We start from the raw sequence: 27,294 nt of genomic DNA on the forward strand, positions 1-27,294 counted from the left end.
CTCCTCCTCCCGCTCAGGTTGCAGCCTCTCCGGGGAGCCGCGCACCTTTCCCGACCGGCGGCCGCCGCTCCGGGCGCGGGCAGGGACCCCAGCAGGGCGCAGGGCCCGGCCCCTCGGCTGTCGCGGGCGGGAGCCGGCGCGCCGCGGCCCCCAGGACACGCGCGGTGAGTCCCGCGGGCGACTCGCGGCGGCCGGCGGACCGGGCGGGCGGGCGGGGGGCCCGGGAGGAGGGGGCAGCGCGGCGCCGGGTAAACGGGGCAAAGGTAAGCCGAGCGGCTCTTAAAGGCGCAGGTCTGCTCCTGCCGGGGGCCGGGGCTGCAGGGCGACGCGGGGAGGTCGGCGATCGCCGGGCGGCTGGGCCGGCGTGCTGGGGGGCGGGCGATGCCCTCCCTGCGCAGGCCGGCTCCCGGCGTCCAGGGGCTTAGGACGGAGGGCTGCTTTCCCTTCTCAGGTCCGCCGCCCCTCCCGGGCGTCTCCAGCGGGACTCACTTTGGCCTCCCCCGAGCTCCTAGGAAGCAAAGTTTTTCACCCGGTCGGGAATCGGGCGCGTTCTCTGCTCCCTTCCTCTTGGGAAGGGCAAGGGTCAGGAGCCTCCGGTAATGGGAGAACCCGCCAGTGTGGGACCAGACCCCGCCTTGAAGGGCTTTCGGGGCTCCGGTGAACTTTCCAGAGAAGCAGGCTGGCGCGGGTGGGAGGCCAGGGCCCTAGGGTGAAGGTGGAAGGACAGGACACGTGAAGCCCTGCAGCTTCCAGCGCTAGGGGGTGTGTGGGGATGCAGGGGTTGAGGGGGCTCTTTTCTCCCTGGCCAACCAAAGGGGCAATGCCCCTTGCCCACCCGGCCGCAACAGGCAAAGGGTTAATTCAGTCATGGGAAGGGTGGGTGGCCAGTTGGGAGATGTGGCCTGAGGATTCTTGGGGAGGGGGGTAGATAATAGGAATCAAAAATCTGAAGTCAGCTCTGGCTGGAGGCCTCTCTTCTCTGCCTGTTGGGGGCCAGGGTTTCTGGAGCTGTCTGCAGGCCTTATGGTGGGAATCCTACAGTTGAGACAGCGACCGATCTCCATCTCCAGTGCTTGGGGTCAACACCCTGCTGGGCACCAGGGGCCTTTGATCCTCTCTGAACTCCTTCCCTACAGCATGAGTGGGAGACAGCTCCCCAGGACCTCATCCCCACCCCCAGCCCAGCCCTCAGCAGTTCCCCAACTGCGTCCTGAGCCCTGTGACTCACTGACACCACCGGCCTGGCCCGCCAGTGTCGGCGCCTCGTGAGATTCAGCGTGTTCATGGGGCATTTTCCACCGGGCTTGGGCACACAGCACGTTCCTGGACACTGGCCTGGGGGAGCAGAATCCTTAGGAGGAGGATGCTGGAATGTCTGGCTGACAGCCGCATCCTCAGAGATCCCCTACCTTTCCTCTGACCTGGGCGGGGGAGAGGGGGTGTCTGAGACCCCCTTGCTTAGGGTTGGGGGAAGGCAAAGATGGCCCCCGGCAATACTGGCTCCTAGGTTTGGGTCTGCATCCCAAGGTGTTCTGGAGAGAGAGTCACCTTGCCACGGGAGAGCTTCTGTCTCAGGTTACTCTGCTCCGGGCAGCTCCTGTGCACCTGATGAGCCTGTGAGCCTGATCTCCCCCCAGCCCTGCAAACTCCCCTCCCGCTCAGTTCCTGGGACTCTCCCCTCTGGCTGCCCATCCCCAGCCAGGAGCCTTCATTCTTCCCAAACCTACTGGGGTTTCCAGAGCCGGAGAAGTTTTCAGTAAGTTACATTTGATTTCTTAATGCCTTAGTGGCTACCGTTTATCAATTATCTACTGGGGGCCAAGCAGTGTGTCACACAACTTCATGAGGTCGGTGTTATTTGTGCATGAGTGCGTGCTAAGTCACTTTAGCCATGTGCAACTTTTGTGACCTTGTGGACTGTAGCCCACCAGGCTCCTTTGTCCATGGGATTCTTCAGGCAAAAATACTGGAGTGGGAAGCCATGCCCTCCGCCAGGGGATCTTCCTGATCCAGGGACTGAACCCGCGTCTCTTCCATCTCCTGCATTAGCAGGCAGGTTCTTTACCAGTAGCGCTGCCACAGCTGTTATTATTATCCCGCTTTACGGTGAGGCAACAGGGACTCCGCAACACCGACTTTCCCCAGATCCACATGTGTGGGGTCCCACTTCCTCTGACCTCAAGGCCCCTGGCTCTTAGCCCATGCCCCTGTCAAGGGAGACCTCAGCCTACTCCGGAGATGTCTGGTCCTTGGAGAAGGAAGGATGAGGCCTGGGGCTCTGAGTAAGGAGGCTCCCGCTTGTCCTGTGCTGGGCAGAGCGTGGCTTCTCCATGGGTCGTGGGAGAGAGGCACCCGATCTGAGGAGCAGCTAAGTTCTTGGTCTAAGACCTCATGGGATCAGGCTGCCTGCCTTGGAAGTGCCCCCCACCTCCCCCACCTTGGGCCTCGAGGAGAGGGAGCTGCCTTTATGTCTGTATTTGTTTTCCCTACAGACCCAGACTGTCCTCTGGTGATTTGACTTCCCTGTGCCCAAGTAGACAGGCCCCATGCCTGGCTTGGCTCCTCCCAGTTCCTACCCTAGTCTGGCCTCTACTTTCTGGGATCACCCTGCTTTGGACTTTTGTTCAGTATCTCCACCTATCCCTTCTCTGATTCGTTTTTTCCTTCCCTGAGTTTGAGATCTAAAGGAGAGGGCCAGCCCAGCAAGCGCTCACTGTGTGAGTCCTCTCTCCCAGCAAACCCCTGAACTTCTCCCAGCCTGTGTCCTCGCCAGTGAAATGGAGGTTATAACAGGGAGGGTTGTTACCTGAATTAAATGAAGTAATGTACAGTGCCTGGCACCTGGCAAAGGGCAAATAACCACTGGCTTTATTTGTTGTTTGGGAATGAATTCCTAGTTATCGCACTGTGCCTGGCTTTGGGTAGAGATGGAGGCAGGCTTTCCTAATCTTATTAAGCTGGGCCCTTAGCATTATCTTTTCCATTCCTCCAGACTGAGGAGGATATCCCTGTGTAAGAGAGTGGGGGCTAGGTGGATGAGAATTGGTAGATGAGAGCTTGCCAGGAGGGGACCAGGGGTCTGTGCTGTGGGACTCTACCCTCCCCTCTGTCTCAGCTTCCAAGAGGAGTGAGGTGGGCTGTCGGGGCTGGAAAGCTAACAGCCTCCTGCTCTGAGGGCCCTGCGCCAGGCCTCCCTTCCCTGGGGTAAGAAGACCCTCCCCCAGTGCTCAACTGCGGGCCCAGTTCTGCTCTGTTGTCTGGGAGGGAGTGGCTGGCCTGGATCCAGACTCACCTAATTAGCTTCGCCCCTTTGGGCGTGAGTCACATTTCTCTTCTGTCCACCCTGGACCCTTCGCCCTCCTGGCATCAGCTGCTGAGTAGGCACTTTCCCATCTCTGGGGGTGGGAGCAGACCAAGGTCTTGCCGTGGGCCCCACAGCGCATGTGCCCTTGCACGCACACAGAAGCCAGCTCTAAGGCTGGGCTCATGGCTGCTCAGACAGCCTGGGACCCAGGATCACGGTGGAGCCGGGGGCTGGCCTGTGGCGCAGCAGCAGACTACGAAGAGGGGGCGCTGTGGGAGCATCTCGGCCAGATCTCCCGTCGGAAGGAGAGCCCCCCAGCTCCTGACGTCTTCAGGGTCCCGTCTGCAGAGGAGGAGCGGTAAGGAGGAGCGGTAAGGAGGTAGGGTGAGAAGCACCTTTGAACTCAAGAGGGTCTTCAGGCTCCCTGACAGCATGAGCGGCCCTGGTAAGACAGGACACCCTGGTCTTGGAGACATTGGCCTGAACCTCTGAAGGGCAGTGGTGAGCCTGGGAACTCTGGAGAGTGGTTTCACCCTGTGCTCCCACCCCACCCTTCTGATGTTAAATAAAGTCTTTCCTGGAAATAGAGGGATCAGTATAGACAAGTTCAGTTCAGTTCAGTCGCTCAGTCGTGTCTGACTCTTTGCGACCCCATGAATTGCAGCACACCAGGCCTCCCTGTCCATCACCATCTCCCGGAGTTCACTCAGACTCGCGTCCATCGAGTCAGTGATGCCATCCAGCCATCTCATCCTCTGTCGTCCCCTTCTCCTCCTGCCCTCAATCCCTCCCAGCATCAGAGTCTTTTCCAATGAGTCAACTCTTCGCATGAGGTGGCCAAAGGACTGGAGTTTCAGCTTTAGCATCATTCCTTCCAAAGAAACCGATGCTTTTTAAAAATATTTATTTGTTTGGCTGCCTGGGTGTTAGTTGCAGCGCGCAGGATCCTCGCTCTTCCTGCAGCACGTGCGATCTTTAGCTGTGGCATGCAGACTCTTAGTTGTGGCACGTGGGACCTGGTCCCCTAACCAGGGATCAAACCTGGGCTCCTTGCTTTGGGAGCTTGGAGTCTTAGCCTCTAGACCACCAGGGAAGTCCTGGGTGGCCTGCTAACGATGGCACGCTGGTATGTTCATTCATTTTTGTGTGTGGAGGGTGTGCCTCTTGCCCGCCATGGGTGGGGGCAGTGTTTGAACTTTGGGGTCAGTTCAAATCCTGCCCTTGTTGCTCAGGAAGTGGTTCCCTTAGGTGAAGGACCTTGCTCACCCAAGTTTTAGTTTCCTTCTTTAGAAAATGGAGAGAGGAACAGTATTGCCTCGTGTGGTTGTAAGAATTCCGATGAGATCATGTCAACGGAACTCCTCGCCTCTTGCCTTACCTGGTGTCGTGACCAAGGGCTTGTGGCAGACGGGGTCAGTGGACCGCATTTGGCAGTTTTCAGAACCCTGCCCTCTCCTTGATCCCTGGGCTCAGGCCCCCAGCTGGGGAGGAAACTCTATTCTTAAAACATTTCCACGCTCCCTTACCCCAAGCGCCCTCTCCATGTTATCATTATCGCGAGAAGCTCTGACAAAGCTCCAGAATGATTTCTGTCCTCACCCCTCGCTTCCATAAAGGAACCTCCCCTTTTCTTTCTTTGGGGGTCCCCTCAGGAAACAGGGCTGCTTCTCCTTTCTGGCCCTGGCCACCCAGCAAAGGAGATTCTTGCTGAGAGAGCAGGCCTGGGGAGGGGGGCCGTAGCTGTCCTTCCCCACATCCTGGCAGGATCCAGCACCTGGGAGCAGGTAGGGAGTAGGTCCTATGCTGGAGGGCGTCACACTCGTGACATCAGCAGTGCTGGGTCCCTAGAGCCCCCCCTACCAGCAGGCCATGGGCTGAGGCCAGGAAAGGGGGCCCTAAGCCCCTCCCTGTTCCTGGCACGGAGCTCAGCTGGCAGCACCCCTTGCCACGGCTGGGCCGGGTGCCACGCTCTGGGCTGACGCCAGACCTGCCTGGCTGCTTCCCTGGTCAAGGCGGCTCTCCAGTGAACGGCTGATGTCCCTGATCATGGTGCCTGGTGCAAGGAATGCCATCTCTGGCCAGACCCTTGCTGTCCTTTCCAACCCCAGGGAGCAGAACGGGCACTGAGCACAGAGTCACAAGCCCTCGGTTCTAGTTTGGCTCTACCCTGTCGTCCAAGTGGCCTTGGGCAGGCTGCTCCCCTTTCTGAGTCTTCCCTTCTTCACCTGGTCGATGAGGGCACAGACCTGGGGGTTCCTAGAGCCCCGTCCAGGATGGCTGGTTTGCGGTTCCAGCTTTTGACAATCCTGCTGGCGAGGGGAGCTGCCCTTAGAGACCCCAGGAGGGACTCTTGATCCCCCAAACTCTGAAGTGCAGGGCCTTCCCCCAGCTGAGGCCGGGGTAGCTGGCCCTTGCCACAGCTCTGGTGGATGAGGAAGCCCTGGAAGGCCTCCTCCTTGTCAGACGGGAGGAGAGAAAGTACTTCCCAAGGCAGTGGGTGTGGGATTCAAACATCATACAGGCACGGATGCCCAAGGGCAAGGCTTGAAGAACCATGGCTCTTGGCCAAATCCAGCCTATATTAGTCTGACCTGTGAGCTAAGAATGATATTTATAGGTTTAAGTGGTTGGGAAAAATTCAAAAGATGAAAGTAATATTTTGTGACACTTGAAAATTACATAATATATGAATTTTAGTGTCCACGAGTGAAGGTTTACTGGAACACAGCCACGCATTCGTTTCCATCCTGTCTGTGGGTACTTTTAGGGGGATAGAGCTTGTGACGGCAGCAGAGACCGTATGGCCACAAAGCCTAAAATACTGGCAGTCTGGCCTTTACGGGAACGCTTGCCCACCCTGCTTAGATAATCATAGTTCTCCCAAGGTTTGCACTAAACAGTTCTGGAATCTCTATCTAAAAATACTTTCTTTTCATTTAGAAAGAAGCGTTGTTCTTTTAACATAAGCAATGGAAGTTCATTATGGAAATATTAGAAGCTGCAAATAAGCAAAAAGGAGGTATTAAAATCACCCATAATTCTGCCACCCAGTTAGATAACTACTGTTAGCATTTTAATTTAGAACCTTCTGGAATATATATATATGTTGTGTGTGTCCTGCTGGGTTATGTCTACGTACAGTGTTTGTCTACATGTATTTATAGGGTGTACATGTATGACACACATATGTCTAGCACACAGTGTTTACAAGTTGTACACAAATGCCCTTTTCATTTAAATACACATCTCAAACTACTTGCTGTCTCAGGGACTGTCCTAGGCCCAGGGGGGTAATTCTACTATCCCAGACCCTGGGGGAACATCCAGACCGAGGTGCCCAGCAGGCATTTGGGCCTGTGTGTGAGGCACAGGGGCTTGGTGGGGCCTGAGCTGCGAATCTGGAAGTCATCAGCACATGGGTGGTGATTTCCACTGCAGGAAAGCCTGAGGTCACCAGGATGAGCGTAGAGGCGGAAGAACAGAGGACCGAAGAGGGAACTCTGAGCAGCATGACATTCAGGGCCAGGTAGAGGAAGTGAGCTCCCAGACAGGGGAGGGAGGAGGAAGCCGGAGAACCAGGGGCTGGGGGAGGGGAGACGTAAAGAGAGCCTGGGACGGAGCCTGGAGCCTGGAGCCTGGAGCCTGGAGCCGGGCAGGTGTTTGTGGAATGAGACCAGGACTGGGAGAACCCTGCTCTGAGTGGTGCCGCTGACGGGACATCCAAAGCACGGGATGTTCAGAGTTGTCCCAGAGCAGGCCTTGGAGACAGAGAGGAGCAGGGCAGTGGTGGTGGCTGCAGCAGCTGCCTGGACCCCGCTGGGTGAGAGGGAGGCCACGCTGAGTGTGCGGGGGCCAGCATGCTCTGAAGGGTGGAGAATGTTGGCCAGGGTCCTTCAGAACGTGGGCGTGGCGTCACTGGGCCAGACTGGTGGTGGGGAGTGCAGTATATATAGGAATGTGGTCTGGAGATGTGGGAAACCCTCCCCTCCGGCCCCCTCACTACTCGTGAGGCAGCTGTTCCCCTGGGATGCGCGCTTGAAAGCCCCTGCCGTTTGTTAAAGTTGGGTGTGGTGAGAAAACCAGAGATGTTAACAAAGACCCCGCGACAGGTTGTTCAGTCTGGATGAGGGAAGACTAAAGGGAGGGTGACCTGGCTGCTCTTTATTTCTCCTCTTGTTGGTTGAACAGAGGATGGTGGGCATCAGGCTTTGTGCTTAGGCAAACAGAGTGGCAACAGATGAGCTGTTTCCACCGAGATTTAGCAAGGAAGACTTAAGAAAAGGCTCCAGATTCTGGAATTTTAAAAACACTGATGGTAGGTGAGGGACTTTCCTTGAGGGTCTTTCTTTAATGCACGCTGCTGAAAGGAGTGAGAGCTGGGGTGGGCCTGGTCTGGAAGCAGACATAGGAGACAGAGGTCTTGCCTGCCCTGGCTCCTTGCTCCCGCCTCTGGTCTGGGGTGTCTGGGATGGCTAGGACCAGAGCTGACAGAAGGGTGCCTCGCCCCACCTTATCTCTTAGAAATCCACAGCCTCTCCAGAGATTCCAGTGCAGCCTTGGCTGGGTGTCCAAAAAAGGCCGAAAAAGAAAATGCCAGAAGATGACATATGTGGCTTCATTCCTTGAGCCCCAGGAAGCCAGAAAGAGTGATACAGTGTCAGCAGGGCTGAGGCCGCAGTCTGGGGTGAGGAGGGGTCATCTGTAGGGGTCGAGGTCAAGGTCTGAGCCCAGGTAGTCTAAGTGACCTGTAAGGCCCTGGAAATCTGCCCCTGGGGGATGGGAGCCCAGGAGGAGGGCCCGGGGCCTGCCAAGCCCCCTCCCCACAAGACCTGGGAGCCCCAACGCAGTACATGTTCAGCTGGAACCTCTCTTGAGGATCATCTCCATCCCTTGTCTATTCCTCACCGAGCTGTGGCAACTGCCCACCCCAAGGCCTGCGTAGACCTCAGTGGGAGCGCGGCTGCTGGGCCGGAAGCTGCCGTCTCTGCTCCAGCCCCCCACCCCACGCCCCCACTGCCCTGGGGAAGGAACCTAGCTTATAGCTGAGTCTTGGAGTCCAGTGGGCAACTGGCAGCCTCGGGGCGGCCCGCTTACCTCCAAACATTCCCCAAACCAGGAGCGCTCGGTTTTCGTAGATTCACTCACTGTTCTTTCGAGGGTGTGCGTGATGCCAGGCCCTGTGACAGGGGCTAGGGGTGTAATGATGAGTCAGACCAGTCCTTGCCCTTAACCCGCCCACAGGCAAACTAGGGAGACAGACAGGCCAGCAGTTACAATACAGCAAGCCGAGTGCCCTGCTTGGGGACATCTAGAATGCCGTGGGAGCCCAGGGGCCCACGTGGCCAGCAGAATTTCAGGCTAGAGAGAATACGAGGGGTGTGGCAGAAGGCATACGAGGAAGAGGTCACGTCTGCCTTGAGCCTTGAAGATGCAAACACTTGGTTGGCTTTCCCCTTGTCCCTGGTGCACCGGTCCCTGGGTTCCCATTCCCATGGAGAGTCAGGAGAACCGAAGAGGAAAGATGTCTCAGGGAGCCCTGGGCTGGCCGATGGGCCCCCAGGCTTGCCTTCGTGTCCCCAGGAAGAGGGCAGGGTCAGGCCACCCACGTGGGCTCAAGTCCCACCTGCTAAGAGTTGGGGCTGGCCTGACAAGGGGAAGAGAAACGTAGCAGCAGGACCTGGCCTGCTTGAGAGTGGAAGAAAGGGTCTGTACACCAACAGAGTGTCCTGGGGGGTCAAGGCCTTTGTCTTCAATGAGTCTGATGTGTAAATGTAGAGAGGCTCGAACGAGCAGTAACAGCGCACCAGCTATGGTCTAATTCAGTGTGTCCATTCATTCCACCAACACCGGCTAAGCGCCTGAGGCCGTGGAAGCAAAGCTGCCTGAGTCCATGCTCTTGCCCTGAAGGACATGTCAGTCTGCAGCCATCTCGTTTTACTTCCCGGGAGGGGGGGCGGCCACGTGCAGCCTCCCAGGGGAAGCAGCAGCTGAGTCTGGGAGCAGTTTTACTGAGGGAAAAGTGAGGAAGGCCTTCCCAGGGGTGGCCAGGAGGGTGCTTTCCTCTGAGAATGTCAGCTGTGTTCCTGAAAGCGGGACCCTCCAGGGAGGGCTGAGAGCAGAGACCAGGAGGAGACAGGGGTCAAAACACAAGAGGCCTAGTCTTCTGGCCGCTGGAGTTTGGACTTTTTCCTGAGGGTGGTGTTAATACTGAAGGATTTAAAATGGGGAAGTGACGTCATCAGAAGGCAGATGAGAAAGTCAGGTCTCGCGGCTGGTGGCAACTGGAGAGGGGGTTGGACATTCTCCCCATTTTGCAGATAAGGAAGCCGAGGTCTTCCCAGGTCACAGTGCTAGTAGATGGGAGAGCTGGGGCTCCTCCCATGACTCCAAACTGCAGAGCCTTCTGACAGCAGGCCCGGGCGGCACGTGGCCCTCACGGTGGGACTTTTGCATCAGGTAGGACGCCGTCCCTCACCATGCTGTGGTGCCTGCCCTCCCAAGGCCTGCACAGGCCTCCCTGGGGAAGTGACTGCTGGCCGGAAGCCGTCCCCTCTGCCCCAGCCCGCCTTGCTTCCATTGCCAGGGGAAGAATTGGGTGCACTTGTCTAGGACAGGGGCGACCCTGGGCCCCAGACAGCCGCCTCCTGACCAGCTCCCTGCAGATCAGCCCAGCTTGCTCCTGGAAAGCCTTCTCCACCTGCCCCCACGCATTCTGGTAGGAGCTGTGGGAATCTTCTCTGAGCCCTGTCCCTGCGTCCAGAGCATCTGTTCACTGGCAGGGTGACCACAGGCCTCTCTGTCCCCTGGATCCCGGCCCCTCAGAAAGGCGCAGGCTGACGGCCTCTCCCCGATGCTGGAGCTCACAGAGCAAAGTGAGTGATGAGGAGTGATGAGGGCTCCAGGGCCTCTGCTTCCCCGCTTCCTCCCAACTCCTGGTGGTCATGGGGTGACTGGCTTCCCCTGAGGTTTGTTACAAGCTAGGGAAACTAAAGCCTCAAGCCATGCAGGGCAGGGTCAGTGAGAGGGTGCAGGAAGAGATGCTATCTGCCAGCTCCCTGCAGGCACGGTTCTGCTAGGGGAAGGGGTGTCTCTGAAGTCCCAGCGCGTGACGTGTGCAGACTTGGTCAGCCGTGGCCCCTGGTTATTTTTAAAACCTGCCCATGGGCCCAGAGTGGCCGAGACAGGGCCAGGAGGTGGGCAGCAGAGAGTGTCATGAGGGCTACAGCTGGCGGTCGGCCTTTGGGAACGAGGGACAGACCCTCGGGGCTTCGGAAAGCGGGCAGTTGGAAATTACTTCCTTCATCCCCTAGCCCTGGGCTCACAGAGACTGAGGCCTAAAATAAAAGAAAACAAAGCAAAAGTGTGGACTTGAAAAAGTGCTCGCACACCTGGAACTCGGTAGGTGCTCCAAGCGCTGGTGAAACGGCCAGCCTGCTGTCGGAGCTAGCCTGGGGGTCGAAGCGCGCCTGGTAAGGGGCGTGAGCAGAGTCCTCCCCGTGGATGATGCACTTTCACGAGTGTGCCCGTCGGGAGGGTGCCCGCCTGGGGAGGCTTCTGGAGACCTGGGACCCGAACCGCACACCGCGGTGACGAGTGGGGAGAGCTGAGCCCCAGAGGAAGGCAGTGCGGCCTCTGAAGGGCCCTTGGGTTGCAGGCTGCGAATCAGGGATTTTTAAAAATGAACTGCATCTCTGTTATTTTGGCTGTGCTGGGTCTTTGCGGCTGGGCACCAGCCTTCCCTAGCTGCGGTGCACGGGCTTTTCTTGTTGTGGAGGGCAGGCTCAGCTGGTCCGCAGCGCATGGGATCTTTGCAGGCCAGGGGTCGAACCCACATCCCCTCCACTGACAGGCGGATTCTTAACCACTGGACCACAGGGAAGTCCCAATGAGGGCTTTATTCAGGAGGAAGGCAAAGAGTCTTCTCATAAGGTTTCCTGAGGGGTCTCAGAGCTGGCTTCCCTGAGATTTAGGAGGAAAAGCTGACCTCGGCCTCTGCAACAGCCTGCAGCCAAACTCCCGTGAGAGGGAGGCCATGGGATGTTCTGCCAGCCTCCTCTGTCTCCAGGATCTGCCCGCCCAGGTCTTCCAGGCGTCCCAGCCGGAGGGCGGGGGTTAGTTCTGGGTCCTGGCGGCGGTTGTCCTGGGGCTGGGAGCCTCTGTGCCTCCTGGACGGGGGGTGATGGGGCCTCTCCTGGGATGGGTGCTGTCCGCCCGAGGGCTGAGGGCTCTGCCTGGGGGTGTCAGCCACGGGGACCCCTCCTGCCTGCCCTGCCCTCTCTGCCTGGAGGCTCCGGCCTGCCCATTGCCCACCACGTCCCCTGCTTCCCGTTTCTCTTCCATCCCAAGGCCTCAAAGCGCCTTATGGACGGTAGGAATGTCTGTGAGGGATGTGTGTTATAGGATGAGCTTTATATGGGACTCTTTTCTGATATTTTTACATCTGTGCCGGAAGCCGAGGGAAAAAGAGAGAAAAGAGAGCTGACATTTTCTGAGTGCCTTCCTTGTGTCAACTCAGCACTCCGACTCAGACATCAGCGAACGTAAAGCTCTTGCCCAAAACCCACCAGGCCTCCGCCCCCAGCACCTCACCCCCACGGTGCCCACCCATCCCTCCCTGGCGCAGGCAACCCCTTCGGAGCCCCGCGTGGCTCTTTTCTCACTTTTCTCTCTTTTCCCACTTACAGCCTGTCAGCAAATCCCTCCGGCTGCCCCTTTGTGATACACCGGGACCCAGCGCTTCTCCCCGCTTCCGCTGTGCCACTCTGATCCCGGTCATCACCCCGTTACTGCCGCCTCCTGGCCAGGCTCCCTGCGGCCCCTGTGCTGCGGTCAGAGGGAGCCTGTTAGAACCTGAACCCAATCAGATCACTCATCCCCTCAGGCCCTCCCAGACTCCACGGGGACCCAGCACAATCTGCTGCTCTCTGCTCTCCAGACCACCCCAAACTCACTTCTTCCTCAGGACCTTTTCACCTGCTGTTTCCCTGTTACCTGCTTCCCCTGGATTCTGTATGACTAGCTCCCTCCCTGGTGCCTTCTCAGAATTTTCCTCAGAAGATGCCACCTTCTCAAGGAAGACTTCCTGATCACCCTATTTAAAATGACAACACCTCGCCTCTCACGCCCCGTCTCTTTCCTGTTTTTTCTCCCTTGCACTTGTCACCATCTAACATGTTGTGTATTTTATTTAATTGTATTTAATTATATCGTCTGCTGCCTCTCCCCACCCCCATTAGAGCATCAGCACCATGAGGACAGGATTAGTGCCCGTTTCGTTCACAAGTAGGTTCTCAGGGTCGGCAACAGTGCCTGGCATGCAGTGGGTGTTCAACAAATAATCTGGAATGAAAGACCAGAGCCGAACTACGAGCGATGGCGTCCCTACGAGCGACGGCCGCACACTGTCCTCGGCCTGTAGCGTTAGCGCAGAACTGCCATCTGAGGTGGTCTGGCTTTGAATTTGGGGTGAGGGTGGAGGATACCGGGAGGCAGAGAGCAGCACTTACGACCTGGGCCTCTGGAGGGGCAGGGGCAGTTCCAGCTAGGAGAAGAAAGCAGCGGCGCGGTCACGGAGGCTGTGCACTTGGCAACAGCTGGGAAGTGGCTGCATGATTTTGAGCAAGGCAGCTCCCCTCTGGAGCCAGAGAGGATTGGAAGGGTGGCTCTGAGTGCCCGCTCCGGCCAGCGCTGCAGGAGCCCTGCCCTTTCTCTCGGCGGCCTCTGGAGAAGTGTCAGTGTCCTCCTGGCCCAGCTCCCCTTTCCTGCCGTGTGACACACTTCTCTGGCTGGCTGGTGTGTGCCTAGGAGGAAGTGATGGCAGGTAGGTGAGAACTTCATGGACTCACCTGGGCAGCAGGAAGGGCTGGGCTCTGCCTTCCAACCCTGCAGCTCCCGAGGGGGACTGCTCCTTCAGCACCCCCCACACCCAGCCAGGCCAGCATCTCTGAACACGCGTCTCCCTCTTCCCCTGGCACCAGTTGCCCGGGGACAGCCCCAGATGGCTCCCTGGCCCTGGGGACAAAGGCCACACTGTGTCCAGCCCTGGGCTGGCTTCAGGCTGGGTGACACTGAGCCCTTCTGTCCCCCGAGGTGGGTGAGGGGCCGACTGCACGAAGGTAACAGGCCTTTTTCCTGTCTCCCTTCCCCCTTGACCCTCAAATCTGAGGAGCTGACACTCCCCAGAAGTGACAGAGGCATCTTGTGTCCTGAGCTAAGAAACAACAGATCCTTCACTGCCCAGTCTGCCCTGTCGCACTCAGACCCTGCTGGGTTCAATGCCCCAATTGTCCCCATCGGAGAGCAGTGTCCACTCTCTGCGTGGTTACCGCTGCCTGCTCCCCGGCCGCCATCAGGAGGCCCATCCTGACGTCTCACCCCCATCGCTGCTGCTGCAGCGGCAGCCACTTCCTCTCTCTCTTCTCAGGCCGGCTGGGAGCAGCTGGTCCCCTGTGTCGTCTGTCTGCATCACTTGGCTCTGCGTTCCTGCTCAAGTCTCCAGTTTCACTCTTTCCATGCCTCCTGGGCCCACTGGTGGCTCCTTGCTCCTAACTTAGCCACGAGGAGGGCGGGTGGAATTCAGGCTGGTTCTCCTTTGTCTTGTAGAAATTGGGGACCTCCCTCCCACAAGGCTTTTGATGAGTTTCCCTCCCCCTCCCCTCCAGACAAGAGCAAGGGCATCAGATTTATGGCAGCTCCTGGTGGATTCCTGAGTCACCAACTCAACCCGCCATCCCATAAATCCCAGTCTGTAGGACAGCTTTATGGGGAGCCCTGTTTCTAGAAGAGGGTGTGACTGCCCACCCCCCCGCCACCTTGGTGGAACACAGACCTCAGGAAGCCAAGTGCCCAGTTCCCCCACCCCCTAGGATGACCATGACTGAGCTTGGGGCGTCAGTTCGAGCAGGGCAGTCGTTTCCTCCCCTCCCGGTGGGGCCTTGTGCTCCACTCAGCATTTACCCCACCTTCCTGTGCCCCCCCCCCCACCCCCTGGGTTCCCCATCGCAGCATGTTAGGGCCATCTGGAAACCTGGGCAGATTCCATCCCTTACCTGGACCTCAGCTACTTCCCAACCATGTCTCAAATGTTCAGATCACTGGGGATGGTTTTTACAAACACATTTTCCCAGACACCATCCTCAGAGCCTCAGTTCTAGAATCTGAGAGTGAGACTGAAGAATCGGAATTTTTTCTGACGCTCCTTGCTGATGCTGATGTTTGCCCAACTTGTAAACAGGCGGTCTGTGCAATGGGGAGAGCACTGTCCCGTCGTGTGGGAGGTGTGGGCGAACATGCAGGGCATGTCGAGGCCCTCCTGTCACTGGAACTTACATGCTGCCTCCATCAGTTCCTGCCCCCGTTTCCCTGCGAGCTCCACACAAGAGTGAGGTGGCTGGCAGCCTCTGGGAGCTTTCTGTCCATGAGAATCCTGAAGACTGAGGGCTCGGGATGTCACACAGAGCCCAGAGGGGCGGCTGAGGTTGACTGATGGGGATGAGCTTGGAGATGGAGAAGCAGGGAAGCTCCAGGCAGGTGAGGTTTGCAGGGAGGCTGCAAGAGGAGTTCTCAGCTACCTTCTCACCTCAGGAGTCCTCGCAGCCCCACGTCCTTGAGAAGAGGGACCAGGCTTCACTCACCACTAGCCCCAGTGCCTGGCTCTTCATTTGTTGGGCTGAACTGAGTGAGCCTTCAGGGCCCACTGGCAGAGATAGGCTCAGCGGGCAGTGTGGACCTGAGGCCTGTTCTCTGAGAGGTGCCAGCCTGAGGAAGCAGGGGGTCTGGGCTAGGAGAGCTGGAAGGTCTCTACTTAGCTGCCTTTGGAGGCAGCCAGGAGCCTGCAGGCCCAGGGGAAGGACCCTTTCCAGGCTGGCTGAGGACAGAAGGATGTGATCATTACACAAAGTAAACATGTTACTGACCCATCATCCCTTAAACCAGGATTCAGGAGGGGCCTGGTTGCCTTGGCAACTGGTTACTGGCCAGTGACAGTGCTGAGAGCATCCTCTGGGGAGGGGCCGTGCCTGGTGCCTGGGTGAAACCCGGAGAGAGTGCAGGGTGGTCCCTTCCATCACAGGGCTGGCCCCGATGGCTTCTTGGCAGGTGTGGGGGGCGGGGGGTGCCTGGTGAGGCCTCTTGATCCCAGCCCTCCTGTAGCTGAGGGAGACGTGGGCAGAGCAGAATGAGGGGGTGGACACACTGGAAGCTTATGAAACCGCGGAGAGGAGGGGAGGCGGGGAGGCGCACTCTGAGTTTCCAGGGCGGAACGGAGAAGGAGGAGTAGGCGTGAAGAGGCAGTGGCGCCAGTGCCGCTGAGAGGCCGGCAGGGGGCCCCTTGTCAGGGGCCAAGATGGCTGCGCAGCCTCAGGAGGAACCCCTCCTCGCTGGGGAGGGGGCCCAGGGGCGAGCAGACAGCCCGCCCCGCTGCTTCGCTGTCTGAGCTGCAGTGGAGGCCCTGCCTGCTGGCTTCTGTGTGGGAAGGACCAGTGCTCGGCATCCTCTCCCCAAGGGGGCCTGTCTGTTTCCGGCAAACTTCTGCCTTTGCCCTGAGACATTCAGCTGCTCCGGACCTCCCATATTTCAGCAGGAGAGATGGGAGCAGGGCCAGCTCCTCCCCCCATCCTCCCCATCATCCCTTTCCCCTCTTTTCCTGTCTCCTGCAGACTCACAGCAAACCAGAGAGGGGCTTCTAGGTGTCAGTATTAGGATGAAATGGTTTGGGCCAGACTGCATTACAAGGGTGTAGGCTAAGGTGCGTTCAGCTTAGGGACATCCATCAGTTAGGCTTACTGTCCGTTGACATATTCAGCCTCCTCCACGTAAGTCAGTAAAGAGCTGCTGGCCCAGGGGCCACCTGGTTCTGGTGTCTTCCCTGCCGCCCCCCCAGCCTCCTTCCAGAACTCTCTAGGCCTCCAGCAACTAAAAGGCTACCGTCTGGCCTTGGGGGGGCCTTCAGGATCCTGTTGGTACATCAAGCCACTATTATGAGCAATACTTTTCTCTGCTTCTTGATATACATTGTGAATATCTCCCCAGGGGCAGGGAATCCAGAGGGGATAAGATTCCCAGGAAGGAAGACGGTTAGGAACATGTTGCCCTGGCCCCCAAGTGCAGGGTGATTGACAGAGCTAGATGGGAAGACCCAGGATTCACATTTGCTGTCGACCAGACCCGCTGCACGTTCTCATCCGTTCTTACCTGTTCTCATCCATTCTCGCTCATTCTCAACCATTCTCACCTGTGCTCACCCGTTCTCACATGGTCTCACCTGTTCTCAGCCATTTGCACCCATTCTCACCCGTTCTCACCTGTCCTCACCCGTTCTCACCTTTTCTCACCTGTCCTCACCCGTTCTCACCTGTCCTCACCTGTCCTCACCCGTTCTCACCTGTCCTCACCCGTTCTCACCTTTTCTCACCTGTCCTCACTCGTTCTCACCTGTCCTCACCCATTCTTACCTTTTCTCACCTGTCCTCACCTGTTCTCAACTTTTCTCATCTGTTCTCACCCATGCTCACCTGTTCTCACCCGTTCTCACCTGTTCTCATCCATTTTCATCCGTTTGCACCTGTTCTCACCTGTTCTCATCTGTTCGCACCTGTTCTCACCCGTTTTCATCCGTTCTCACCTTTTCTCACCTGCTCTCACCCTTTCGCACATGTTCTCACCCTTTCGCACATGCTCTCACCCTTTCTCACCTGTTTCACCCATTCTCATCTGTTCTCATCCGTTCTCACCTGTTCTCATCCATTCTCACCTGTTCTCATCCTTTCTCACCCATTCTTACATGTTCTCATCCATTTTCAACTGTTCTCATCCGTTCTCACCCATTCTCACCTGTTCTCACCCATTCTCATCCGTTCTCACCAGTTCTCACCTGTTCTCATCTTTTCTCACCTGTTCTCACCCGTTCTCATCTTTTTCAACTGTTCTCATCTGTTGTCATCCGTTCTCACCCATTCTCTCCTGTTCTCACCCATTCTCACCTGTTCTCACCCATTCTCACCTGTTCTCACCCATTCTCACCTGTTCTCATCCGTTCTCACCTGTTCTCACCCATTCTCACCTGTTCTCATCCGTTCTCACCTCTCCTGCCTCAGGACCCGCCACTGCTCCCTGCCGATCATGAACAAGATGAAGAACTTTAAGCGCCGCTTCTCCCTATCCGTGCCCCGCACTGAGACCATTGAGGAGTCCTTGGCGGAGTTCACAGAGCAGTTCAACCAGCTCCACAACCGGCGCAACGAGGGTGAGGGGTCTGGGGCCCTTTCCCCACCCCTCGCCTACCCTGCCTTCCCACACACCAGCACATCCGGTCCTGGTGGGGAAGGACAGAGGTCAGGGTGGACTGGACTCCCCACTCCGCCCCCATCCCGGGGCAGAGGCTGGGAGGGTAGCTGATGCCTCTCCCTTCAGACCTGCAGCTTGGTCCTCTTGGTGGAGATCCCCAGCCAGAGTCCAGCACCTTCTCCCCCACAGACAGTGGGGAGGACCCCGGGCAGCCGTCCCCAGGTGTGCAGTACCGGCGGCAGAACCAACGCCGCTTCTCCATGGAGGTGAGGGGCTCCGGGCTCTATGCTATGGACATGATAAGAGACACGTCCACAAGTGTGTGTGCCCAGGAAGGTGGTTGCCTTGGAGCCAGACTTCAGGGGTTCAAAACCCAGCTCTGCTATTGATTAGATCTGTAACTTCGAGTGGGTTACTCAGCCTCTGCATACCACAGTCTCCTTATGTTAAAATGATCATGATGAAGATGAAATGAGTTAATATATGCCACGTGCTCAGAACATTCCTGGTACACAGCAAGGGCTAGACAATTTGACTATTGTTCTTATGGCCCATATCCATGTGCCCGAATGTATGAAAAACAGGCTCACAGAAGCAGTGTCTACAGGAGTCTCGGGCTGCAGATGGTGACTCTGAGGCCCAGAGAGGGCAAGGGACCTCCTGAGGTCACCCAGCACCACCTGGATGCTCATGTTTGCCCCTGAGCACAACTTTGAAGCAATCCTCACCCATGATTCAATCCTGCTAGGACTGTTCACAGGGAAGGAGAGACCCAGGCTGGGAGATGCAGGCCCCACAAGCCCTGGCTAGCCGGGAGCAAACTCGGACACCTTGTTCCATCCTGGCCCCTGCAGGACATCAGTAAGAGGCTCTCTCTGCCCATGGACATCCGCCTGCCCCAGGAGTTCCTGCAGAAGCTGCAGCTGGAGAGCCCAGACCTGCCCAAACCACTCACCCGAATGTCCCGCCGCGCCTCCCTGGTGAGTCCTAAGAAGGTCAGAGGTCACCAGAGTGGCCACCCACTCCCCTGCATGGTCCTGGTTTAGCCTGTCCCAGCTGAGGGCTGCAGCGGTTTCCAGGGAGGTTTCTGGGCCTCTAGCGCCACCTGCTGGCTATATAGGATTCCCACAGCGGATCCTCCTTTGTCTCCATTCCCCAGTTGGGTCCCACCAGTGATGGAGCTGGGCCCACTCTGGGTTCCTGAGTCTTCACTGAGATGAGATCAGTAAGCCAGCTAGCACGTGTTTCTGAGCCTTGGCCTGTCAGATTTCCTTGGGAAATCTTACAAAACACAGATTCTGATCCCCCATCCAGATGCCTACAGAATCAGACTCTGGGTGGTGGGGCCCGGGAATCCATACTTTTAAGGGTTGTAGTGCAAGGAGATCCAACCAATTCATCCTAAAGGAGATCAGTCCTGGGTGTTTATTGGAGGGACTGATGTTGAAGCTGAAACTCCAATACTTTGGCCACCTGATGCGAAGGGCTGACTCATTTGAAAAGACTCTGATGCTGGGAAAGATTGAGGGCAGGAGGAGAAGGGGATGACAGAGGATGAGATGGTTGGATGGCAACACCGACTCAATGGACATGGGTTTGGGTGGACTCTGGGAGTTGGTGATGGACAGGGAGGCCTAGCGTGCTGTGGTTCATGGGGTCGCAAAGAGTCGGACACAAATGAGCAACTGAACTGAACTGAGTGCTGAGCGAGAGCAAGTGTGCTGATGGGAGGCTGTAGGGAAGTGGGTTCTGAACTGGACACTCAAGGTGCGGTGACAGAAAAGGTACAGTTCCTGTCCTTGAGGGGCTTCTGAGCAGGATGGAGACAGGTGATGAAGGCATGGGGCAATCCCAGGCCTGCACCCTGGGCACTGGTCCCGGCACTGCCATGGGAGAAAGAAACTCACTCCCAGGGACAGAGAGAAGACGGGGAGAGAACACCTGGCACTGCCCTCCCCCTGCTCGCGTCGGACCCGCAGGGTCTCGTTCCCTTCTCGCCTGGAGCCCAGGGCGGGGAGATTGGCCGTAGGCGGGGGCCTTCGGGCTCACAGATGCTTTGTCTCTCTCTCAGTCAGATATCGGCTTTGGGAAACTGGAAACATACGTGAAACTGGACAAACTGGGGGAGGTAAGAAGCCAGGTTGCCAGGCAGGATGGCGAGGAGGAGGAAGGGGGTCTCCCCAGCCTCTCTGGTCTGCACTCACACGCCCCTGCCCACAGCTCCTGCCATCCACGCTCTTGGCCATGCAGTCTCTCTGGCCGAGCCTTCGGCAGGTGTTAAGGTGGGCCCAGGTCCTGGAGGAGGCCCTGAGGCCCTAAGGATGGAGTGGCTGATGGACTCTGGGTCAGAATGCAGTCTTTTTATTCTGCAAGTACTTCATGCCTAGGATCACGTCCCAGCTCCACTGTTGGCTAGCTGTGTGGCCTGGGGTGAGCTCTGGGGTGACCGCCCCCTGTACCTTGATTTCCCCCTCTGTCAGTGGAGGGCACTGTGAGGACTGAGGCGGTCCCTAGAATAAGCTTTTGCACTGTGTGTTTACTGGCTATTTCTGTTGCCACTGCACTGGCCTCTGTGTTCCAGGCTGGGGGGTGAGCAATGGTTTGCAGAGAGGAGGAGAGTGTAGCCCTATCCTTCTAGGGAGCCAGAGGAGGCCTGCATGTAAACGTTGACAGAATATAAGGGAGAACAAAACTAATGCTGTAATAGAAGGGCACCTTGCCTGCTGGGAGCGTGCAGGAGAGACGCTCCTTCCGACCGGGGAGGAGTTAGGGACGGCCTCACAGAGAAGCAGGCTTTGGAGGAATGAGCATTCCAGTGAAGTGCACGGGGTGGGGAGGGTAGGCAGGGTGTGCACGCCAAGTCACTTCAGTCGTGTCTGCCTGTTTGAGACCCCGTGGACTGTAGCCCACCAGGCTCCTCTGTCCGTGGGATTTCCCAGGCAGGAATACTGGAGTGGGTTGCCGTTTCCTCCTCCAGTTGGCAGGGCAGTCTGGCCCACATCAACAGCCCAGGCAGAGGCACAGAGAGGAGGGCGTTGGACAGAGGACAGCTGGCCCTGACTGCTGTTCTTGCTCCCAGGGAACCTATGCCACAGTCTTCAAGGGGCGCAGCAAACTGACAGAGAACCTCGTGGCCCTGAAGGAGATCCGGCTGGAGCACGAGGAGGGGGCGCCCTGCACTGCCATCCGCGAGGGTGCGCACCGAGGCTCCTGTGGGCTTGAGGCTCCGGGGGGTCCTGAGCCTGGGGGCAGCTAGGGGCTAGGAGACACGGCTGGGGGGGGACCCCCGAGGCTGATCCCAGGAAGAGGGGTGAGGGGCACGCGGGGCTCAGGCGCGCCTGTCGCCCATAGTGTCTCTCCTGCGGAACCTGAAGCACGCCAACATTGTGACCCTGCATGACCTCGTGCACACGGAGCGCTCCCTCACCCTGGTGTTTGAATACCTGGTGAGTGGGCGTGGGGCTGGGGCAGAGCGTGGAGGTGGCCCGGGCCTTGTTCCCAGAGGCCAAGGGCCCAGGCTTAGGGGCGGCTCGGAGCCGGGGGCCTGTCCCACTCCCGGGCTGGGCCCCGCCTCCAGGAGGGCTTCTGGCCAGGGTTCGGGTCAGGGTGGGGCTGAGCCAGGCGCCGTTTTCCAGGACCGTGACCTGAAGCAGTATCTGGACCACTGTGGGAGCCTCATGAGCATGCACAACGTCAAGGTGAGAGCCTGCTTGTCACAGACCGCCCTGCAAGGCCTGCTTTAACCCTCCACGCTTCCAGCTCATCTGTCCATGGACCACCCCCCCAGGCCATGGACCACCCCCCCAGGCCTGCTGTAACCCTCCCCGCTTCCAGCACATCTGTCCATGGATTGCCTCCCCCAGGGCTGCTGTAACGCTCCCCGGTTCCAGCACGTCTATCCATGGACTGCCTCCCCCAGGGCTGGTGTAACCCTCCCCGCTTCCAGCACATCTGTCCGTGGACCGCCCCCCAGGGCTGGTGTAACGCTCCCCGCTTCCAGCACATGTGTCCATGGATCACACCCCCCCAGGGCTGCTGTAACGCTCCCCGCTTCCAGCTCATCTGTCCATGGACCGGCCCCCCAGGCCTGCTGTAACCCTCCCCGCTTCCAGCACATCTGTCCACAGACTGCTACCCCAGGCCTGCTGTAACCCTCCCCGCTTCGGTCATGTCTGTCCATGGACTGCCCCCCCAACGGCTGGTGTAACCCTCCCCGCCCCAGCTTTTGTCGCTTGAGAGCACCAGTTACCTGCCAGGGTGAAGAGGAGCTTCCGGGGAAGCTCGCAGGAGTGAATGGCTCCTCCTGAGTGGGCACGCTTCCTGGCCCACAGAGGCCCCTCTCAGCTCCCTGCTGGAGCGCTCTCTCCTGCCCACCCTGCTGCCTCCTCTGTGTGCCCGGTGCCCTCCCCTCTGGGTGGGCCTAGGACAGGGCGTCCACGTGGGCAGAAGAACCAGGTAGCCTCCAGTACTTCACCTCCCCCACCCCGCCCCAGCCCCAGGGCAGAGGTGCAGGCTCCCTTCCTCCCCAGCCCCGGGGCGTGCTCCCACCTTGGGCTGCCCCCTCCCTTCTCTCCCCGCAGATTTTCATGTTCCAGCTGCTCCGGGGCCTCGCCTACTGCCACCGCCGCAAGATCCTGCACCGGGACCTGAAGCCCCAGAACCTGCTCATCAACGAGAGAGGGGAGCTGAAGCTGGCCGATTTTGGTGAGGGCCAGAGCCCGCGGGGCTGGGAGGACCCCAGAGACTCTCCGGGACGCGAATGCATGGAGCAGGGAGGTGCAGTGATGGTTTGCTCCTAGGACTGGCCCGGGCCAAGTCAGTGCCCACGAAGACCTACTCCAATGAGGTGGTGACCCTGTGGTACAGGCCCCCCGATGTGCTGCTGGGGTCCACGGAGTACTCCACCCCCCTAGACATGTGGTAAGCGAGCCTGTGGGACCTCCCGACTCACCTCTGTTGCCCCACGGGCTTCTTCAAAGGACTGTCTAACTTCCTTTGAATAAAAGCTATGTGGCATCCTACTGAACTGAATATCAGAGAACTAAGTCAGGGCTACATCAGGGTTTCCCTGGTTCTCAACAGACTGTGCTGGGCTGTGCTTCTGAAATACCCACCAGGAGCACACAGTGGGTCACCAGAGGGTACAGGGGTCCCCCGCAGTGCATATGATGAATCTTCCCCAAGCATCAGTTCCGCTGAAAAATTTAGAAAGGATGCATTATTTTTGTATTAAAATTAACACACACAGGATTCAGTGTAGAATGAAAAGTTGGCCCAGGTTTCCAGGTAAAACACAGGTCTCCGATGAATGGCCTCTGCAGTATGCCGTGGTTTCCTTGGAGAGTGAATCTGGGGGCTTCTCTCTTCCGGTGGGGGTACCTGATGGACAGAGTGAGATAGCGCAGCTTGAAGAGCTGCCACAGGGGTGCTGGCTATGCAGACGCCAACCCTACAGAGTAAAAGGGGGAGAGATCAAAGCGTCCTGAAGCCCAGAGGCTCCCCAAACGGAGACTGCAGTGGAGGGCCATGCTGTGCTAGGAGCCTCGGCCCCCCCATTCCCGTGCCGTGACCCACTCGAGCGTCCGTGGCAGCGATCGCGGGGGAGCAGCGCCAGGGAGCGTGGGTGCAAGGACGCCCAGGCTGACGCCAGCCCTGCCCATCGCTTCCTGCAGGGGTGTGGGCTGCATCCACTACGAGATGGCCACAGGGAGGCCGCTCTTCCCCGGCTCCACGGTCAAGGAGGAGCTGCACCTCATCTTCCGACTCCTCGGTCAGTCTCCTGCCGCTCCCCCCGTCTCACCTCGAGGGGGCGCCAGCACCCCGTCCAGCGCGGACACTTCCTGGGACCGGGGAGATCCTCCAGGGCGGGGGTCCCGGGGCGGCGGCCACTCTCTGCCCCCGCCTCCTCCCTTGCCACCCACCCCCACCCCAACGTCGCCCTCGGCCCTGGCCTCTCACCCTCCCAACCCCTTCTCATCTCCCCAGGGACCCCCACGGAAGAGACGTGGCCCGGTGTGATGGCCCTGTCGGAGTTCCGAGCCTACAACTTCCCCCGGTACCTCCCCCAGCCGCTGCTCAGCCACGCTCCCAGGTAGCCCCTCCGCCCCGCTCCTGTCCCTGTGGTCCTCACGGCCCCTCGGGGAAGCGGCCTTGGGGCTCGCTGCGCCCCCACAGGCCTGAGCTAGCTCCTTCCTCCCGCAGGTTGGACCCTGACGGCATCAACCTCCTGAGCAGCCTCCTCCTGGTGAGTGTGCTCCCTGCAGGCCGTGGCCCAGCAGGCAGGGAGCTGAAGCCTCAGGACGTCATCCTGGCCCCCAGTCCCAGCCCCGGGCCCGGCTTGGGGCTCCCTGGGACCGCCCCCCCCCCCGCACGAGAGGAGCGCCGGCCTCCCCAGACTTCAGAGCAGGCGTGCTCCACATCGAAAACCCAGTTCAAACCCTAGCTGCATAGCCCGTGGGCAGGTTACAGAACTCAGCTGTGCCTCGCTTGGCTCAGCTGCACAGTAGAGTGAATCACTCACACCTTGTAAGATGGTTGTGAGGGTAAAGTGAGGTTGTTGAAGACACTTAGAACGGTGCCCGCCTTGCTCAAGCGCCCAGTAAGGGTGGTTCTTAGCATTACTTGTTAGCATTACTGGTATTTAAGTTATAATTGTGTATACTTTTGCATCTGTGTTTCCATCCCCCAAAGAGATCATTTTCTTTAAGTCCCATGTCTGGTTCTCTCCTGGTGGCTGGGGACCTGGAACCCTGAGCTCTGGGCCAGTCTTGAGCTGGGCTAGCAGCTAGGTGGAGAAGGCAATGGCAGCCCACTCCAGTACTCTTGCCTGGAGAATCCCAGGGACGGAGGAGCCTGGTGGGCTGCTGTCTGTGGGGCTGCACCGAGTCAGACATGACTGAAGTGACTTAGCAGCAGCAGCAGCAGCAGCTAGGTGACCCGAAGTGTTGCTCAGGTCAGACTGGCCCTCTCATCTGGGCCAGGGGACTAAGCGTAGGGGTCATATTGCCAGAGGGGTCCCTGCAGCCACCACCCTCTGCCTTTCAGTATGAATCCAAGAGCCGCGAGTCAGCAGAGGCGGCCCTGAGGCACCCCTACTTCCGGTCTCTGGGGGAGCGTGTGCACCAGCTGGAAGACAGTGAGTGCGAGGGCGAGGCTGGGGGGCCTCCCTGGACCCGGGAACGGGGCAGTGGGTCTGGGGGAGGAGGGAGCAGAGCCCAGAGCCCAGGGCCCAGGTCTGGCTGAGCAACCTGGCTCCCTGTCCCCGGGTTTTCCTTAGTAACGAGGGGAGCAAACCCAGTCATCCTGGGGCTGCCAGCCTGACTGAAGGGGTGCCCAGCTCCCCGCGCGTGGTGGGCGAGGGGCTGCAGACTGCGGGAGTGGAGCCGGCTCGCTGAGCGGCCTCCCGGCCTGTGCCCTCTCTGCCCGCAGCTGCCTCCCTCTTCTCCCTGAAGGAGATCCAGCTCCAGAAGGACCCCGGCTACCGGGGTCTGGCCTTCCAGCAGCCAGGTAGGGGCCTGTCCTCCCCATTGCTCACCCTGACTAGAGGAGGCCAGGGCGGGCAGCACTTGCCTTCCTGAGGAACAGAGATAGGGCCGGGAGATGGGGGCTCCTCCCCGACCCAGGCCTCTCTTCCGGGGGCCTGCAGGGAGCAGAGCAGGGCCGGTTTCCCTATCTGCTGCCCAGGCTTCCTCCTTGTGTCTTCCTCCTCAACCCGCGCCCCGGACAGAATGCCACATCTGAAAGTAGCCCCATGAAGGCGTGCCCGTTTCCTGGTGCCTTCTCTCAGCACATTCTGAGCTCCGGGTGTCGCCTCTATCCTGGGAGAACTGCACTTATTTCCAGCCTAGCTGATGGCCTCAGATGTGATAAGTGCTTTCCATATAGCATCTTATTTAATCCTAAAATTTTCATTGAAGTCGATACCATTGGTTAGTGCTCCCCATTTCTCAGGCAAGGAGACTGAGGCTCTGGGAGGCTGAGCTGCAGTTTCACATAGTGAGTGAGTAGAAGGGATGGGATTAGAGCTCAGGACTGACCAGCTCCTGAGCACATGCCCTTGCTGGCTCTGGCAGAGCAGTCCGCCCCTGCTGATCTCAGGCGACCTTGGCCCCCGCCTCCTCCTTGCAGCCCCACATCTTTCCTTCCATTTTCCAGGGCGAGGGAAGAACCGCCGACAGAGCATCTTCTGAGCTGTGCCCGCCCTCCTGTGGCCCAGGGGCGAGAGGTCACACCGTGCACAGCTGCAGCGGGATGGGGCCCGTGCGGCCTCGGAGGACAGATGCATGAGGGCTGGTGGCCGGCCCGGGAGACCTTGGGCAGCCCAGCTGGCCGTGGCTGCTTCCTCTCCCTGCTTCCCATGTGCCTCCCCAGACACCAACCCCTTGGCCCAGACACCAACCCCTCCACTGCCTGCCCTGGGGCCAGGCATGAGCTGCTTCCTTTGGAAGAGGTGGTGGGCAGAGAGCAACCTCAGGCACTTTCCCACCCTGAAGCCCTTGGGCACCAGCGGGGAACCCACAGGGACTGGAGAGTCCAGAGGCTGAGCTGAGCACTGTGCCTTGGACATGGGCGGCACTGTGCCCCCCGACCTCCCGGGGGCCTGCCTGCCTGCCTGCCTCATCAGTTTGGTTGAGACCCTTTCAGGCCCCTGGGAGCCCGCACATCTTTCCCGTTTCCCCTCTGAGAGCAGGAAGTGACATGGCACCTTATCTGGGACCCTGGAACCCTGGGTGCCAACGTTTGTGCCAAAGCCCCTCCCACCTGTGGGGGCGGCCGTCCCCAGAGCGACAGAGCCGCACCCCTCTCCCATTCCCCCTGACTTGTCCCCATGGCCCGCTCCTTGCCAGGGGCCCCGTGTGCTGCTGGTGGCCCAGCCAGTCCCACGGGGCCCTGGCTCCCTGGCCACGCTCCTGCAGCTCCGTGGAGCCCGCCCTCCCCCCCAGTCTGAGCGGGATCGCCTTAAACTGCAGGCGGTGGGGCACTGCCCTGGGAGCTCTGCCTCCCGCTCCTACCAGTCTGCCGTCTCCCGAGAGCTCTTCCTGCTTCTCATCCCCGAGTGCGGGGGCGGCCGTCCCCAGAGCGACAGAGCCGCACCCCCCTCTCCCATTCCCCTCGACTTGTCCCCACGGCCCGCTCCTTGCCAGGGGCCCCGTGTGCTGCTGGTGGCCCAGCCAGTCACACGGGGCCCTGGACCAGCATCCTGCGGGCAGCGCCTGGGTGTGCAGGCTCACCCTGAGCCTGGTGTCAGGCCGGCCCCAGCTCCGTGGGTGTTGCACAGCCTTCCTCTTCTGCTCCTCCCCGGTGCCCGTGGCTCTGTCCTTGCTCTGGCCTGACTGGAGCCTCTCCATGCCCAGAGGAGGCCAGGCCCACAGTCTGAGATGCAGGAAGGTGGGGCGGGATGGGGTTGGCTCTTACCCTGAGCCCCAGGGGACTGGGAGTGTGCTGGGCCGTGGCCCCAGAGAAGGCGCCTCCACCCCCCTATGGAGCACACCTCTTGTATTCCCAAAGTCTCAACACTGGGCTGGGTCTTAGATGTCAAGGCCAAAGGGAGGCCAGGCCCCCTGCCCACCCTCTTCTGCCTGAGGAGCAGCCCTGGAGGGTCTTGGCTTCCCCGTAAGTCCCCACCCCCACCCCCCACCACTGTACTGTGAATATCCTGTGACTCAGCATAAAGACAGATAATATATTTAATTCATGTGGTACAGAAA

General features: G+C 59.1%; 1 protein-coding gene across 3 annotated transcripts; it reads left to right on the forward strand.

Annotated features, from left to right (window-relative positions):
- On the forward strand, window positions 1-27,294 carry CDK18 (cyclin dependent kinase 18). Of its 3 annotated transcripts, XM_069545220.1 has the most exons (17): window positions 6,743-6,830; window positions 9,622-9,760; window positions 17,398-17,546; window positions 17,714-17,853; window positions 18,442-18,567; window positions 19,659-19,715; window positions 20,667-20,781; window positions 20,939-21,033; window positions 21,223-21,285; window positions 22,168-22,291; window positions 22,387-22,507; window positions 23,260-23,357; window positions 23,573-23,678; window positions 23,789-23,831; window positions 24,632-24,722; window positions 25,016-25,093; window positions 25,742-27,294. In XM_069545220.1, the coding sequence occupies exons 3-17, from the start codon at window positions 17,423-17,425 to the stop codon at window positions 25,774-25,776; spliced, it is 1,416 nt and encodes a 471-aa protein (XP_069401321.1). In that variant the 5' UTR covers window positions 6,743-6,830; window positions 9,622-9,760; window positions 17,398-17,422; the 3' UTR covers window positions 25,777-27,294. The 3 variants fall into 3 exon arrangements, with proteins under 3 accessions (XP_069401323.1, XP_069401321.1, XP_069401322.1); XM_069545222.1 differs by lacking the exons at window positions 6,743-6,830; window positions 9,622-9,760 and adding an exon at window positions 1-164; XM_069545221.1 differs by lacking the exon at window positions 6,743-6,830 and having other exon boundaries at window positions 9,609-9,760.

This window comes from Ovis canadensis, chromosome 12, assembly GCF_042477335.2.
Source record: "Ovis canadensis isolate MfBH-ARS-UI-01 breed Bighorn chromosome 12, ARS-UI_OviCan_v2, whole genome shotgun sequence".
Taxonomy (NCBI): Eukaryota; Metazoa; Chordata; class Mammalia; order Artiodactyla; family Bovidae; genus Ovis; species Ovis canadensis.